The following is a 16,660-nucleotide window of genomic DNA, read 5'->3' as shown; positions in this document are numbered from 1 at the left end:
TCCAAGACTTAATCAACAGAGGAACTCTTCCTGCTGCTGCTCTTTGACATCAAGGCAAAGCTTTTCACTCAGTATCTCGCAATTATTTAAATAAAAGATTGAATAATTAATAACAATAGTTTAGTTAGTTGTTAACAGTTATCTCCATTTGATACAGACAATTATTGTAACAAAAGGAAAAGGTTGTTGTTTTTTAATTCAAAGCTTTAAATGCAGAATATTTGAACTTTGTGTCATTGACAAAAACAGTTCGGCAGCCCACAACTAGAGACACACAGCTTTGTTTGTAAATGCACTATTCAGCTCTGCTGTGTCCTCAAACTGAGAGCCATACAGCACAGTCATTAAAAACACAAAAACACAGTTGTGTTAAATAGCTGTAGGATCCCTGAGCAAGAAATGCAATGCTACAGACAATGTGTGCTGTTGGTTGATAAATGTAAGTTATTGTGTTTTGTCAGCTGGTTGTCAGCTGTTTTTCCCCCGCTGTCTTCAGACTGTGGCAGCAGCTCGAACGATTCAGTTCTCAGCTTTCACAAATACACACTTACTCCATTTTAATAGCATGTAAACGTTTATTGAAAATTAAACAGAAACTGAGTCACAGCAAATTGGCTTCACTCCACTTACAGAAATACTGTGGCAAACTGACAAATGTACATTTTTATTTTTAAAGCCACTTGATAACAAGTTGGAGAAATGATCCAAAACCTGTTTTTCCTGTGTACAGAGGCAGAAATCATATAGAACTGCAATGTAGTTTATTTTTTTTTAATTCTCAGGATACACCAATGAAGAAGAAACATGTTAATTAAAAACAAAGAAAACAGGTTCACCTGGAGCTCTCCTCTCTGTGAAGAGAAGAACTAAGGATGTGAGTTGGAGAAGCGACATCTTGAGACTGACAATATCGTATCTGTCAGAGGTCACTACATCTTGTTAAAATACAGTTGTACAAAATAGATTGAATGTTGAATGCAGTGTTGAATGGTGCTGGACACCATTCTTCAGGCAGCAGATGCTTATCAAAGACATTGTTTTAAGTCCTCAACCAAATACCTGTGCCTCAAAACACACATTTATACTGTCTTAGCTGATTGTATATAGTAAAGACAGGAGCCGATTGAACTAACCTAAAGACAATAGCTGTAATACAACTCGAATAAACTAATAAGTAAAGTAGACCCCAGACAGGAGTAAATACAAGCTAATTATTGTTTATAGACAAAACAGAATTAGCAACATGAAACCATTAACAATATAAAGAGTATATATAAAATAATAAAAGTACATTTTCCAACTACAGCATCATAAAAATGCCATCTATCAAAATCTCATTTAATTTCTTATTTGAGAGCTTTTATGGCAGCAACTTTTTGTGCTGCTTCATCATAACGAACAAATTCCCACGGCTTATTTATCTTTATCTTCCCTGCCTCACAAGCACTAAGACTGCAGCCCAGCCTCTCTCTGTCAAAAGACAGTATTTGCCCTGGCTTCACATGAAACGCAAGCGCCACATGATCCCAAACATAAAACTGATGGGTCGTCATATTTACAGCTTTGACAGTGTTTCTATCACTCTGATCCAAATAATACCAATGGGTCTCACTCATTGCCTCTGGGCGCCAGATGATTTTTCCATCTTGATAACCACATATAGCATGTTCATTCTTCTCCAGCGGTGGATAGTCGTCAAAGTCGTGCACCCCAGGACTGTGGACGACCACGGCGTAGACAATCTCTTGTTTAAAACAGACTGTTTCGTACACCCTCAAGACAGGCTCCTCCCCATTGCAGATCTGAGTCTTGTACTCCTGAAGAAGGTCTTGCAGAGGAAAGGTGAAGCGGAAGTTTCCATAGCGAGATGACTGCAGGAAGGCAAGAGATGTGGTGAATTTGTGCAGGAAAGGCTCCTGTCTCTCAGCCTGCTCGGGGGTTCTGTCAGGGAACAGAGACTCAAGAAAACGCTGTTCAGCTGCATCTCTGTCTTCTTTGGTAATCTCGAGGCTCCACCACAAGAAGGTTCTGTTGCCACTTCCTGATGTTTTTTTAAATCCACCATCATGTAGGACACCATCTAGTCCACTTCTGCCAGTGACATGACTGAGGCTAGTGATGTGAAACTCCACAGCTTTCGGGAACTCAGGGATGTCTGTTTTCCATATGTAATCGTTTTGAAAATTGGGTGTAGCCTTAAGAACTCCAATACCAGCATGTTTTCCCTTACATTTCCCTGTTTCAATATACCCTCGTTCCCTCGTTGTTATCAGGTTTCCCTCAGCTGCGTCTGAGATGTCTGTAATGTACTTTCACCTCACAGTTAATGAGTAATATGTTAAAGAGATTGAAAGTGAAAGCACTGTAGATGTGGTCTGTGGATGGGGAATCTTATTTGTTTACACATGGGTGACAACATGCAACTATTGCATTATTTTACACGTCTCTCAAAGTGCTGGCTGAGAGAAAGCCTTACAAAAGGAGGGGGTCCACATTCATACAAATTCTTCTTAAACAACATAAATTCTAACTCAGTCGAGATTTTAGACCCAATTAAAAATCCATCTAAACTTTTATCAATCTTAAACATTTTTTTTTTTCATTTCTTATCATAGAGAGAAGACTTAATCTCCCCTTTATTACAGTTAGTTCATCTTGGTTCATCAACTCAATAGATTTAACCTTAAAATGCCCATTAAAACTGTGCTTACTTTAAACACTGTTTAAACATTCATCTATCTATCTGTAACCCCCTACTAAGTATGGTATTTTTTTCTTCCTTCACAAAATAAAGGGGTTAAAATGGTTAGAAAATTGTTTTATTGCTGTTTGAAAGTTAAATGAAAACGTAAAACGTTTTTTAATGTCGGCAGATTTAAGTTGTTTTGGTAATACCCCTTTAAAAGCATTTAACAAGAGGCTCCTGCAGATGTGAAGCAGAGCTAAGAAGGTTGCTGTAACATCTGGAGATTTTTTTGCTTTATGTTAGCAATTTTAGCAAAGTTAACGAGGGTCTGCAGGTATTTTCTTTAGTTCTCCACGTTGATTGTTAGGATTGGGTTCCCTGGTCTCTCCTTGCTGTAATTTTCAGAGGACGGACAGACTCGGTTATTCAGTTTGGAAACAGATGAGTGCTACTGAAAAGAAAAATACAAGAGCTTGCCTTTATTGTTTTACACACGTGTTGTTTATCAGTGGTACCACTAAAGGGACTGAGTTATATTTTTTTCCATCTATGGCCATAGAGTTATATTCTCTGTAACACTGACATTTACTGTACATTTACTGTTCCATCTGATTGGCTAGAAAAGCAATAGGAAGCATTAAAACACACAGTATTACAGAAAGAGAACACCAGCTACATAATTGTCTTTATGAACCCCTTACATATCCACCCATGCAATTTGTACAGCATTCAGTACAAAATTGTGGTGTAGTTTAAAAGCACACTTCGTTTCTTTCTTTCTTAAGTTTGATAGAACACACAATTTATGGAGAGAGTATTTAACCCTGTCACACATGATTACCAGACAAGAATACAGTTTGCATAAACACAGTTGTGTGTTACTGTATGAGGCTGCTTGTCTAATTTGTAGAGAGATGAGAATGCTGGGTGTGTAACTACAATACTGTAAATACAAGTGTTCTCACAATACAAATGTGTACGTATGGGTGTGAGTCATGTGTATTATCATGTACATTGTACGGGGGACTCAGTGCCCTCACATCAGTGCTCTGATTGAGAGGGACCAGGTCGAGGCCTAATATGTCAGGCAAAATTGACATGGTTATATTAATGATGAAAATAAAATTGAAATAAGTTCACATTCCATATTAGGCCTGAGGTTAATGTCAGACCATTGAATCTGCATTTTATTTTCCTTCATATGTCCCCATTTGGACAAACTGGGATGAAACTGCATTCCTAAGAAGGTTAATGGCTTCACAGTCCGAAGTTTACACACCCCTTCTTGCCTCAGTTCAATCCGCTGGAATCTGAACAGTTTTATCTCCGGACTGAACCAGTCTACAAATTCTATCAATTCTACAAATTCTGAAAAGAGGTCTTTGGTAAACAAGTATGGTTTACTGAAAGGTACTTATTAAACTGAATGCATAACATGAACATTGTGATTAAATGAAGGGTGTAGATATTTTCAGCTGCAACTGGATAGTGATTAATTTGTTAGGATGTAATGTAATTCATAGGAGAAGAGTACATGGAAAGCACAAAAAGCGCAAAATTCACATTGATAATAGATAACATTGGAATAATGTTATTTATTTAGGAATAAATAAAGTATTAAATAAAATAGCCAGGCCCCAGTGAGATTTGAACTCACGACCCCTGGTTTACAAGACCAGTGCTCTAACCCCTGAGCTATGGAGCCTCTGCCATTACTAGCTCAACTGTACGCATATTTAAGGTGACAGAGGTGACGCCCTGCCTATTTCCATTGTGAATGTTTAGTCAAGAACCTGATGAGTCACCCAGGTGTGCCAAGCCAGGAACAGGGATCCCACAGCATCACGCCAAAGCGCAGCTCCAGCACTGCTTCTGAAACGTACAAGCAGCCTTGAGCTTTACTGGATGAAGGACAGACATTGCAACCCTTCTAAGGCAGCTCTCATGGTCAGCCCCTTCAGGAGAACGTTCCTCTGTCACATATGTAGCAGGACTCACTGTGCACGGGCCTGTTATGAGTGGCCTCAGTGACTTGGAGCATTTCAGAGGACATCCTACAGTTCAGAACAAACCAGCACTGTAGGGTGATGCTGCCTGTATTGATTTACAGATCCTTCTTTGGCACAAGCTTGCAAAGATGAGGGTTGATGGAAAGCTAATCAAAGGGTAGCAAGATCCCACACAATGATAAACTGCTGGACTCGGGCTCCCGCACACAATGGTGATTAGTCTGCATTTCTGAATATGCAGAGTCTTGTTCTCTGGCCAGATCTTTATTATCAATATTATTCTTCGGTTTGGATGAACAATATCTCCTCCTACAGTTCTTGCGCCACACATACCAAACTTCACACGATGATTCACCATGATACTGCATACTTTGTGTATGGATATAATCAATATTTATTTATTTATTATTGATTGAAAACACCAAAAAAGCCATAGAAAACAATGGTGGAACATTCAAAATCCCACTCTTCGTGTATCACAACCCACCACCCTCTCAGAGCTTGGCAGTGGGTCATTTGGGATGGATTTTAATTCAGACAAATCTCTCTGTGCTCCTGCATTTCCCCTGGAGCCATCCTGTCTGTGAAAAGGTGATAACCCCCTGTGACCAACCCTTCTTGATTTCATTAAGTATCAGCTAATATCAAGGAGGTGAGAGCCTGTCTAGGCAGGCCAGGACACTTCATCTCAGCAGGAGTCCTTTCCAAATGGTTTTGGTAAAGGAGTGTGACAGATTAACAATGTGGAAACATGCAGATCAGAGCAGTGTGGAGATCTGGTTAGGACTCGGGATTCTGGAGCGGAGGGTCATGGGTACCCTTGAGCAAGACACTTTACCTAGGTTGTTACAGTAAAAACCCAGCTGTATCAATGGGTAATTGTATTAAAAAACTGTGTGATATATTGTAACGATTGTAAGTCACCCTAGATAAGGGTGTCTGTTAAGAAATATAATAATAATAATAATAATAATAATAATAATAATAATAATATCCCATTGTTAGACATCTGACCAATCATCAATGGTGGGCTTTCCTCTGACTGGAAATGCAAATGAGGAACCATAACATGACTTCACTGCCCATGATTTTGAACTGTCTGATCCCCCGGGACAGAGAAAGTGTGAAAAGCAGCTTTCATCTTCACTTTGAAGAGTTGTGAATTGAAGAAGGTCACAAAGGAAGACAAAGGGAACAAGTTGCAAAAAGGTGAAGGCAAATCTTTCTGAAAAAATTCCGAGGCCACACAGGATCGCAGATTCACGAGCACAAAGACCCAACAGGCTGCAGACAGGATCTGAAGAGATAGAAGTTTGTCAGATTTGCTCCTAATCAATCTTTGGCCTCTAACTCCACTCTTCCTCTGTGCACTGCACTCTGCATCAACAAGAAAGGCCCAGGGGAGTCGAACCACATGGGAAACTGCTAGAATGATCTCAATCCAGAAACAGAGACAAGCCAGCAGCCGGCCTCCAGTTATGGCAAACACATGAATAATTTGTATCAAGTTATTTTGAACAAAGAACTTAAACTGCAACATATTCTTCAAACTGAGTTTCATCCGATTGACAGACATCCAACAGTTTGATCCGCTCAAACTCTTTCACCACCACTGACAGAAACAGAAGACATCTGCAGTTTCACCTGAAGAACAAACTGGGAGCTGCACCATTTAGCAGGGGCAAACTGATCAGTATTGAGCACTAGATATTCTTCATTTTATGAACTCAAGTACTAACCACAAATGTGTTAATTTCATGTTCAAGTTTAATGTCATTTTGTATAATTTAAATTAATTATCAGATTTTCAGATTTCCCCTTATCTTAAATCAAAATGTATCAGGAGTTGAGTGAATTGATATAAAGTGAAAGCAAACAATTCTGTCTCACATCTTCACTACACCGTACATCAGTTCACCACCAGAGGTCGTCATCCCCTGCATTTTAGACCTGTCACTGACATTTCCATTAGTGAAAATCCATGTGCACGTGCTCCATCCTCCTCCTCCTCCCATTGGTCCAACATTCACAACCCCTGTTACCTGCCTCCCTCTGCCCAGTATATATACCACTCTGTTCCTCAGACACTTTGTGAAGTCTTGTCTTCTCTTGATGGTCATTGCTGAGCATTAGTTCCATCTTTTCAGTGCCCTGTGTTTTGACCGTTTCCTTCTTGTTCCTGACTACCTATCTTTGATTTCCCTGTCTAGCCTGCTTGCCCAATCGACTGACCCTTGGACTGTACTTGTTTTTTGCCTTTTGGATTCCCCCATTTTGGATTGCTTGCCTTTCTCTCATCTAAATAGTGAGCCTGCAATTGGATCCACCATCCCGTCCCCCCACATTCTGATTTTAGAATTAGCAAGATTACAAAGCCACTGTGAATGCCCATGTCACCTACAAACACTCCTGTCCCTTACGATCAGCCCGTCCTCTACAATACACTATATACACTATATATTAAATACAGGTGAATCATATTCATATTAATTAAATTATAAACAAAATCCTGGACTTTAGGGACTGTGGCAGGGAGGGGGTTAATGAAACCTCCCTGCCTGCTCATAGACTGCAGGTGGTTGGGGTTGATTGATGGGTGGGGAGGGTAGGAGAGCCTCTGACTCTGAGCCTCCATTCCTGGCCATCCTGCCATTGGGATATTTCTTTCTCCATGAGAGCCTGTGTGTGCCAACAGCCTGCAGTTAAACCTACCATGGGCAGAGGAGAGGGGCCCATGGTAAAGCATCGTCTCACCACACATGGAGCTCATGGTATACAGGTCTCTCAATATGAATTGGGTGACACTGTGGACTTACAAACTGAACAAAGGAATGAAGAACAACAACAGAGAAGGGCAGCAGGAAGACGAGAGAGAGACGCACCAGGCTGCTCGCTGCTGACCAGACTGAGCACAACTGCTCGCTGTGAGGAGCAGTGAGAGAGAGTGGGTATTATGTTTCTTTCCTGTAACTCAACACAAGCTTAATATTTGTTTTAGAAATATAATCAGATTTTTATATTGTTTTATATGAATTCTGTCACAAATGATTATTGCACACCTGTGACTTGACCATGTCTACCCTCTAAAAAGAGCTTATAGAGGTAATAATTGACTATGAGTTTGTTAAACTGTTATTGATTGGCTGAAAACCCAGCATAGAAATCAAGTCCTCTTACAAACCTTTTCATTGTCATTAGGTTGTATTCAATATGAGACTTGTGGCCACTGAAAACCACCTGTACCTGAAATTCACACCAGTCCATCTCTTTTAACCTGAATCACACATGAGATGCCACAGACAAAATCACTTTCCACTCCTGACACATAGTACCCTTATACATTTAGCACCTGTCATTTTTCTGCCAACAGCTGGTTATTTATAAATGCAGAATAAATGCTCTTATTGGATGTTGAGCTACTGATGGAACATGATTTTGGGACACCACGATCTCATAAACAAATTCGTTGTAATTATTGCATAACACTGTAAACATTCTCAACCAAATTTGTATGAAATTGACCCTATATTTGTGTGGTTATATGCATCTTATCATATATCATGAGCAAATGTGTGTTTAAAAACACCAGTGTTTCAAATTCAACTTGGGGAAAAGATTGTAAGTTATCTAAACATTTTATTTAGTTATCAATGAATGTTAAATAAGTCTAAATTATGTTTATGATGAAGACAGACAATGAATCTGAGAAAAAAAAGGATAACTCAGTCATTTAATAAAATGCACCTTTCTTAACTGATTCACTTGCAGGATAAAAGAGAAAACAAAAGTGAAAAATTACAAATCAAGCATAAAACAAACGACAGTTTCAAAATTTCAGAAGAGCAGGTCAAATACAGTTAATATAAAATACAAGTTCTCCAGAGCTAGGAGCTAAAGGGAAGGGGGCAGAAAGGAGATCACAATAACTCAAGATCACTACAACACAATACAGTACAATACATGTCATGAGAGCTGCCATTGAAGCTTGTTTATTATTTGCTTATTTTTGGTTTTCACTGTTTGATTGTTCTCAATGATCTTGTGTTGGTTTTTCACTGGATTTCTTACTTAATGGCCTAATTATTAAATTATCTTAGATTTTTCACTAATTGTTTGATGGTCCACGAATGTTTTCTTATTGGCGCTCTCCTCCACACCCAAAAACATCTGCAACAGAAGATAAATGATTGTATATATACAATCAATCAAGCAACTAAATCATCTTTAATATCCTACAAGGGAAATTAATATGGACCAAAATAGCATCCACTTATATTTTTAAATTGATTTAATATTATATATTAAAACCAGACATTCGAACATAGAACATAACAAAGACACATCATTACACATCATTACCAGGTGCAATCCACATAGATGAAATACGACTTCTATTCCACTTACCTTCCAGTGCTGGTGGAGATGAGGTCCCTCTGAGAAAGCGGTGTCCTGGAGTTGGGATGGGGCTGCCTGGGGAGAGACACACAGTAAACAAGGGTGAGAAACCACCGAGAGCATGTGAAAGACACTCATCACTGTATGGTTTTAGAGAGTCCTATCACCCAGTCTAATTAAAGGCGATTTGAATAGCCCCTTAGTTCCACTGAAGGGAAATGTTAACACTACAGCATACAATTAATTTGTGCTTTCAACTTTGTGGAAACAGACTTTGGTCAGTACTAGTTTTCAGACTTCCCAATGTTAGTTGGTCTAGACTCTAGGGTTTTCCAAGACCAGTGCTAATGTAGGTGATCCATTTTAAAGTGTGCTAGAAGGCAGCTTAAGAGTGTATCAGAGCAACAAGCAATGTCATAAGAGAAAATATGACAAATATGAGGCTTTGACACTTTTGTCTCCTATGGAAATGGCAAAACAAAACAAACGGTGTGTGAGTATGTGACACAGTGTCTCTGTCTCTCCATGGGGATTTTGGAAACACAGGAAAGTCAGTGTTGAGCTCCTGTGTGTGTTTTCCTCCTCAATGGTGAGTGGCTCCGTCTCTTTCCATTGATACAGGCTGGACTATGTGAGAGAGAAGCAGGGGATGGAAACCCATCACCGCTTTGAGAAAAAAAAAGCAAAGGAGCAAACGAGAAAACAACAACCAAATGAACACAAAACTCAGGCTGTGCACTGTGGAAGCTCTGCGTTTCTTTTTTCCCACGGTGCTTAAAGTGCGCCGTTAAAGCAGGCAGCATCTGTTCCTAATCCCCCTAATTTCCGTGCTTTGGTTTTGCCTCTGCTCATCCCTACGTATGCCTTGGCCCTTACCCCTGCCCTTCTGCACAATCGCATAAACACACAATTATCACTAATTCAACCTCTCTGAAATGGACTCCAGCCTGCAGTGGGATCGTCTCTGGCCCATGGCATGATGCTTCTGTACGGAGACCCGCAGAGGGGTTCGTGTTGTGGCGGATTCAGTGCTTCCTAGTGTTTGTCGGTGGACTCGGGTTTCTCTCGGCTTCAATCCGGGCTCCGGTGTCATGTTGTCCGCGTTGAAGCTGCTGCCGCCGCTGCTCCTCCTGCTCTACCCGCACTGCCGGCGGGGTGTCGTCTCCAGCCCCGCCGAGGACAGCGCAGCGAGGACGGGCCGCGGGGAGCACGGAGACCCGGGCCACGAAGAGACGCACCAGGACTCGTACAGCACCTTCGCGTCCGAGTTCTTCGAGTCGCGGTACCTGACCGATGGGGAAGGTGAGCAAATCCCATCTCTTTTCACTTCATGTTTCCATATGAGAGCCTACATCCAGATAATAATCCCTTCGGTTGTTTTGCTAATGTATGCATGCATGCATGCATGTATGTATGTTTGTATGCATGTATGTATATGTATGGATTTATTTTTAGATGTTGCTTTATACTCAAATCATCAAATCGACACTTTCTTAAATTATCCGGAATAACATGATTCAGTACCTCCATATGACAGGCCCGGTTCGGTGCGCTGTTTTCTTTCTTGTGTCAAACAAATGCGTCGTCCATTTTTTCTCAAGCAATATTGACACGAAAAGTAAATGTATAACATGTACCGTATATAGAAATGGTCATTAATTTGAAATAGATATTGACTTAGTGTAATTTATTATATATATATATATATATATATATATATATATATATATATAATAATACATATTTATGCAGCACAATATAAGTAGTGATTAAAACTACCAGACCGTGTCCTTTGCTGTTTCTTTTTCTTTCTTTTCTATTTTTCTGTGAACAACCTTCCCTTGTTCAGCACGCTGGTCAGCGGCCGGTGACGCGTCACTCAAACTCCAGAGTGAAACCTGTGCGCATCTCCTCACTGCTCTGATGTGAATAATGAAAGGGCACATTAGGCATCATTATCATTGAAGTGAGAAAAATTACACTGTTTAAATAGTGTACCATCACCCCCTCACACCAGAAGATCACTCGTTTGTATTTTCTTTACGCCATCTACATTATTGTAATACAGAATATATGCAGAAATGAAATTCCTATTTTCAGTATCATACAGTTTACTGGCGTTTTTTTAATCCAACCCATACCTGCAACCCATGTAATTTGACTGCTGTCTAATATATTGCCCCAAGACTGTAGTGTAGCAATTTTCTCTAGGGATCCCTAAAATTCAGATTTTCCTCTATTTTTCCTCTGTTTTGTACGTTTGATATTTTAATCTTGTCAGGTTTGCTCAAGTGGAAAACACCTGCCATAGGTCGTTTTGACACAAGACACGCAGCTTACCCAAAATATGTGTACACCGCATTACTCATGATAGCCTCTCTTATATTATTAGCCGACGCATTTACTTACTTCTGCAACTACTACAGAACCACAGTGCCAGGTGCAAGACAGAGCTAATGTACCCTTTGTCTGAGATATCTTGTGTCTTTTTGACCCTGTACACAAAATGCAGAAGTCACAATGAATGATATCATCTTACCTGTCCAATACTGCTTGGTCTATACAGGTCCATATATGATATTGTTGTCCACTAAATCTGCTGAAACTGTGGATAAATGTCTGTCAAATCATGGTCTCAACTCAGAGTTAGTTTGGCATGCTTGAGACTTGCTCTTGTTTCCTGACTCCGGATTTCCAACTTCATTTGTGTCTGAAAATAGTTCTGCAGCTGTCAGCTTGGTGTTCACCGTGACTTTGCTCTGCTCACGTTTAGTGTTCTGGCCATGGTCAGTAGCATTTGTATGGATCTCCGTTATTTAACACATCCATTTAACACCGTTAGGATCCTGTGTGTTCATTTTGTAAAGCTGCCCTGGAGTTACAGTGAGCGTTAGACTACAACACTTATTCTGTTAACAGGTATTTCCTTGTCTGCATCGCCAGGTTACCCCTTTCCTACTGCCCCACCAGTAGACCCATTCGCCAAAATCAAAGTGAATGACTGTGGGGTTACCAAGGGATGCTTCAGGTAGGATTATCTCTCTCTAAATGTTCCCTCTTCATCTCATGTTTGATAGGTGTGTGACATCTATGTGGGCACTCATATTTGCCTGTGGAAACTTGTTGAACATGTTTGATCATAAGCATGATACATCTTTTGTGTTTTTGTGTTCAGTAGTCTCATAAGAAAACACATTTTAGCAGCAGTGATGAAATGTGGAGGGTCGGGGTGTCATGTCACTATCTCTGGACAGTAGAATAGGCAGTTTTGTGTTTTGTTACCCTTTTGTGCAAATGAGAAAGAGATAGAGCTGTTGTTGTCTCTATCACCTGCAGGTACGGGAAGCCGGGCTGCGACGCAGAAACCTGTGATTATTTTCTCAGCTATCGCCGGATCGGTGCGGATGTTGAGTTTGAGCTGAGTGCCGATACTGATGGCTGGGTAGCTGTGGGCTTCTCGTCAGACAAGAAGATGGTAAAAAACATTTACAAAACAACCTTGCAGCAGAAAAACTATAACCTCACCGAACTGGTGACTTCAGGTGTGGCTGTTCTGTTCCTCCAACAGGGTGGGGATGATGTCATGGGCTGCGTCCACGACGACAATGGCCGGGTTCGGATCCACCACTTCTACAATGTGGGCCAGTGGGCCAAGGAGATTAAGCGCAATCCGGCTCGCGATGAGGAGGGCATCTTCGAGAACAACAGGGTGACATGCCGCTTCAAGAGGCCAGTCTACGTGCCCCGTGAGGAGACGCTGGTAGACCTGCACCTCAGCTGGTACTACCTGTTTGCCTGGGGTCCCGCCATCCAAGGTGAGACCTTTTGTAAGACCTTGGTAGTGCCTTTGCTGTAGCTAAATGACCCCCTCACTCCCATCCTTCCCTCCCTTGCTCTGTCTCTCACCACAGGCTCCATCACTCGACATGACATCGACTCGCCCCCCGTGTCCGATCACATGGTCAGCATCAACAACTACGAGGATGTCTTCATGCCCTCGGCCGCCTACCAGACTTTCTCCTCCCCGTTCTGTCTGCTCCTCATCGTTGCGCTCACCTTCTACCTGCTCATGGGGACGCCGTAAAGCGGCCACGGACAGGGGAGAGGGCAAGCAATAAATCCACAAGACTGGGAATTACTGTGTGCCACTGTCAAGGAACGGATCTGAGGTGTGCCATAGTATGTGCGTGTGTGTTTGTGATGTATATATACAGACAAACACACACACACACACACACACACACACACACACTGTACCTGAGAAGAAGAAGACAAAGTAGTAGATGAAGCTCTCAGATTATTAAGCAAATGATTGTAGTTTCACCATCGTCTAACCAAAACAGTGACTTGAATAAGCACAATGACTTCATCTGATGCTGGGCCATTCTCTTAGGCAGGTAATAACGTTTACATTGATGTTGAAGTTAGTGTCCTCTGCCTTACTCTGCGGTGATTTGCAGTTCTGTTTCTTTGGTGTTTACAATTATTATTATTATTATTATTATTATTATTATTATTATAAATCCAGAGATGCCAGAGTTGCATGTGCCAAGTATTCCCACCCCCTTTACATGTTCATCTCTTGTTCCACTGGTGTTACTCAAGCAGCCCATCATCACAGCCGAGCAAAAACGCAGGGCAATGAGACCGGGCTCATTTCGCATGCATTGCAAGCCGGTAAAAAAATCTGTTTTTCTTCAGGCATTTTTGTTCCTTGCTTTTCCAATGCCAACGAATTTGCATTCACCCTGTATGCAAAGCAGTAAGTGCCAGCTTTGCCTTGGCCATCTGAAGACCGCATGCTGCTGCCTATCTCTAATTAACCTGTAATGTCAGCATCCGTATACACGACTGCTGCCTTTTATGACACCCTGAGAAATCCACTCCAACACCAATTGTTTCCACTGAGTAGTACAGTCCTTGTGAGATTGAAAAGATTTAAAAATCCAAAGTTTTTCTAAGGCATTTTTACAATTTTTTTGTAAGCTAAAGACCATAATCTGAAAGGAACAAAATGATAATAATAAAAATACAATATTTGTATAGTTTTAGTGAAATACTTAAAATCTGTTTCATTTACCAGTATTTTTAAACGTATCCTGTAAAGGTCAGTCAAATTAAAGTTTGTTTGCAGTGTGCTTGGAAGACAATTCACTTTTTTACTCAATATCAGGAAATTGGGATGAAAACCCTTTTTTTCTTCGTGGTCTTGATCCAGGCTTTAATCAGTAGACGTCTCGAATACATTGCATATTTATATATTAAACAGGGCGTGTCGATTCGACATTCTATACTTTGTTCATGGAATTAGCCTGATCAGAGATGTGTTATCAGACCAATGGATTACAGGCAGATAATACTGTAAACTTATTAGATAAACAACACACCAGTCCTGGGAAAAATGTTGTGGTTGCGGTTAATGTTAAAATTATTGTAAACTCAACCATGTTTAATGTATTCCTGTTTGTACTGGCAAAATATGCAACCTTTTCATTGTGCATTTCACCTGTGTTACTCTTGAGGTATAACCTTTGAATAGCCATATGTGAGGCAGAGTGCGAGTGATGTCCTTATATGAAGTGCCCAGCTACATAGAAGGAGACATAGCGAGTCATTACTGATGTTTTAAAAGCAGGTATTAGTGCTGATACGGGGGTACTATTGAAAACTTCCCTTTAAGAAAACAATAGTTGAAATAGAAATCACTGTCCCTTCTGTTGACACATGCTCAGTCTGATACAGGACCCTGCTTCCGGATGTTTTCACTGTGCAGCGGTTTGCTGTGATGTGAAGGAGCTTCATTGATGTTTAACATAAACCTACCTGTTGTATTAATTAACCCCTTTCTCAACAATACACCAGCTAAGCCAATATACTAATGTATGTGCAAGTGTGTGTGTGTGTGCGTGCGTGTGTGTGTGTGTGTGTTTGTGGGCGGGTTTGTTATGACTATGACTGTGAATGCTTGTGAGGGTGAAGGGGTGACAAGTAAAAGGCTACGCAATACATGCCTTCAGGTCTGAGGAACAAAACTGTGGATGCATGAAGTAATACAGAGCAGAGAGAAAATCCGACAGTTGTAGGGGAGAGAGTTGTGCAGTGGGAAAAACACAGTGGCTATTGAAGCATTTGCATTCATCGATCAACATGAAGTGGCTTCCCTCCTGGACACAAATCAGCAGGACTCTTGAGCAAACAGACACCCGTGATATTTGTTGGCATGACATCATCAGTAAGATGTAATTGACAGTAAGCCGCCTGACTTTAATTTAGGGCTATAGGTATGTTGTGGTATGGATGTGTATTAACAGGTAGAGGGGCCCAGTGATGGGCAGTGATGAGAGTGAGGCTGTCTGTGTGGTTGGTGCCAATGTGTGTTTGACTCATACTGCTCCCCCTTTACAGTGATATTATTTACCAAGTCAGTATTTGTTCCTAATAAATCAATGTTAAAAAAAGCATTACGTTTTGTCCTGTGATTTTTCATATTTGTCTCATTTAAAATAATTTTACACTTCTTCAATATAGATTGAATCAAAATATAGGCTAGACAAATATAAACACAGTTTACAAATGACAAGCCTGAGCCTAAAAGGACCTACTGATTACACAAGCCATAGCAACACATCTGTATCATACAATTACAAGTAAACGACAAAAATGACGCCCGTTACTAGCAGATCCAGTAGATGTGGGAGCGATCTTAATAAGGCAAGCTTTTCGGCGAGAAAGAATTCGAGTTGCCAAGATCATTTACATCATACAGATGATTATTTGTGTGTTCAGCCGGCAAGGCATGATTTATCTAGTTTATTTATTAGGACCGAACATCACTAATGCCACCCACCGCAGTCTTGCATTGACTGTGCAGCAGACCCTCTGTGTGGCTGCACCACTTTGCTAATGGTATGTTCCTCTAAGAGCAGAGCTGTCCAAACACAATCCTTGAGGGCTCCTCTCCAACAGGTTTTGTAACCTTTAATTATCAATTTCTTAACACCTGGAACCATTTCACTGTAATCAATTAAGCAGGTGATTTGCCAAAGAAGAGATTTGGTATAAAGAAAATGAACTACCCTTTTCTGCCCTCAATGACCAGAATTCCCTTAATTAAACAAGTGAATTGCTTAATTGCTTAATTGCTCAATAACTTCCATGTGGTCCCAGTCTGTTGAAATTAGTGATTTAGGGTGACTGATAATATGTACTGGATAGGGGCCCTCCAAAACTGAGTTTGGGCACCATTGCCCTTATAGCAATGAATCATAGGGAAATACCACCACGAAAAGCATCAGAAAGACTTCTTTCTGGGAAAGCCCTCTTCCCAAGTAGCAAACAGTAACTGCTGGATATAGATTCTGTCATACCTCCATTTAGCCTGAATTTGTTAAACCACATACAAAGAACGGACCCATAGCTCTGAAGTCTCACGCACTGAGGCTCCATCTCACGCCATGTTGCAAAAATATCACACATTTCGATCAAACTATGCTATGCACATACAACTGCAGTGGGTAACTCATTTTAGAGGTAGTCGACCCGTTGAAACAAACGTTAGGCCTCAGACTTG

The 16,660-nt window shown here is 40.8% G+C and overlaps 2 protein-coding genes and 1 non-coding gene across 4 annotated transcripts; 1 reads left to right on the top strand and 2 right to left on the bottom strand.

Annotated features, from left to right (window-relative positions):
* Positions 1-575: 575 nt before the first annotated feature.
* LOC136714101 (uncharacterized) lies at positions 576-7,431 on the bottom strand. The gene is made up of 2 exons (XM_066691412.1): positions 7,408-7,431; positions 576-2,309 (listed from the first exon to the last, which is right to left on the bottom strand). Exons 1-2 carry the CDS (start codon positions 7,429-7,431, stop codon positions 1,347-1,349), a joined length of 987 nt encoding a protein of 328 aa, XP_066547509.1. The 3' UTR covers positions 576-1,346.
* On the bottom strand, positions 4,319-4,391 carry trnat-ugu (transfer RNA threonine (anticodon UGU)). The gene has a single exon. It is a non-coding gene; the product is annotated as a tRNA-Thr (tRNA).
* Positions 7,432-9,926: 2,495 nt separating the features above from the next.
* On the top strand, positions 9,927-15,551 carry frrs1l (ferric-chelate reductase 1-like). Of its 2 annotated transcripts, none has more exons than XM_066691150.1 (5): positions 9,927-10,392; positions 12,010-12,118; positions 12,427-12,565; positions 12,659-12,905; positions 13,002-15,551. In XM_066691150.1, the coding sequence occupies exons 1-5, from the start codon at positions 10,182-10,184 to the stop codon at positions 13,172-13,174; spliced, it is 879 nt and encodes a 292-aa protein (XP_066547247.1). In that variant the 5' UTR covers positions 9,927-10,181; the 3' UTR covers positions 13,175-15,551. The 2 variants fall into 2 exon arrangements, with proteins under 2 accessions (XP_066547247.1, XP_066547248.1); XM_066691151.1 differs by having other exon boundaries at positions 9,928-10,392; positions 12,034-12,118.
* Positions 15,552-16,660: the final 1,109 nt, after the last annotated feature.

The sequence above is a fragment of the Amia ocellicauda genome, chromosome 18 (assembly GCF_036373705.1).
Source record: "Amia ocellicauda isolate fAmiCal2 chromosome 18, fAmiCal2.hap1, whole genome shotgun sequence".
Taxonomy (NCBI): Eukaryota; Metazoa; Chordata; class Actinopteri; order Amiiformes; family Amiidae; genus Amia; species Amia ocellicauda.
Note: the sequence above shows the minus strand (reverse complement) of the source record. Positions and strands in the feature narration are given on the sequence as shown.

Excerpts from the sequence above, each read along its gene's own strand:
- LOC136714101 (XM_066691412.1), bottom strand. The coding sequence starts at position 7,431 with ATGGGCCCCTCTCCTCTGCCCATG. Across the intron at positions 2,310-7,407 it reads GCCCCTCTCCTCTGCCCATG|TACATTACAGACATCTCAGA; the intron begins GTAGGTTTAACT and ends GTGAGGTGAAAG.
- frrs1l (XM_066691150.1), top strand. The coding sequence starts at position 10,182 with ATGTTGTCCGCGTTGAAGCTGCTGCCGCCGCTGCTCCTCCTGCTCTAC. Across the intron at positions 10,393-12,009 it reads GTACCTGACCGATGGGGAAG|GTATTTCCTTGTCTGCATCG; the intron begins GTGAGCAAATCC and ends TTCTGTTAACAG. Across the intron at positions 12,119-12,426 it reads GTTACCAAGGGATGCTTCAG|GTACGGGAAGCCGGGCTGCG; the intron begins GTAGGATTATCT and ends TATCACCTGCAG.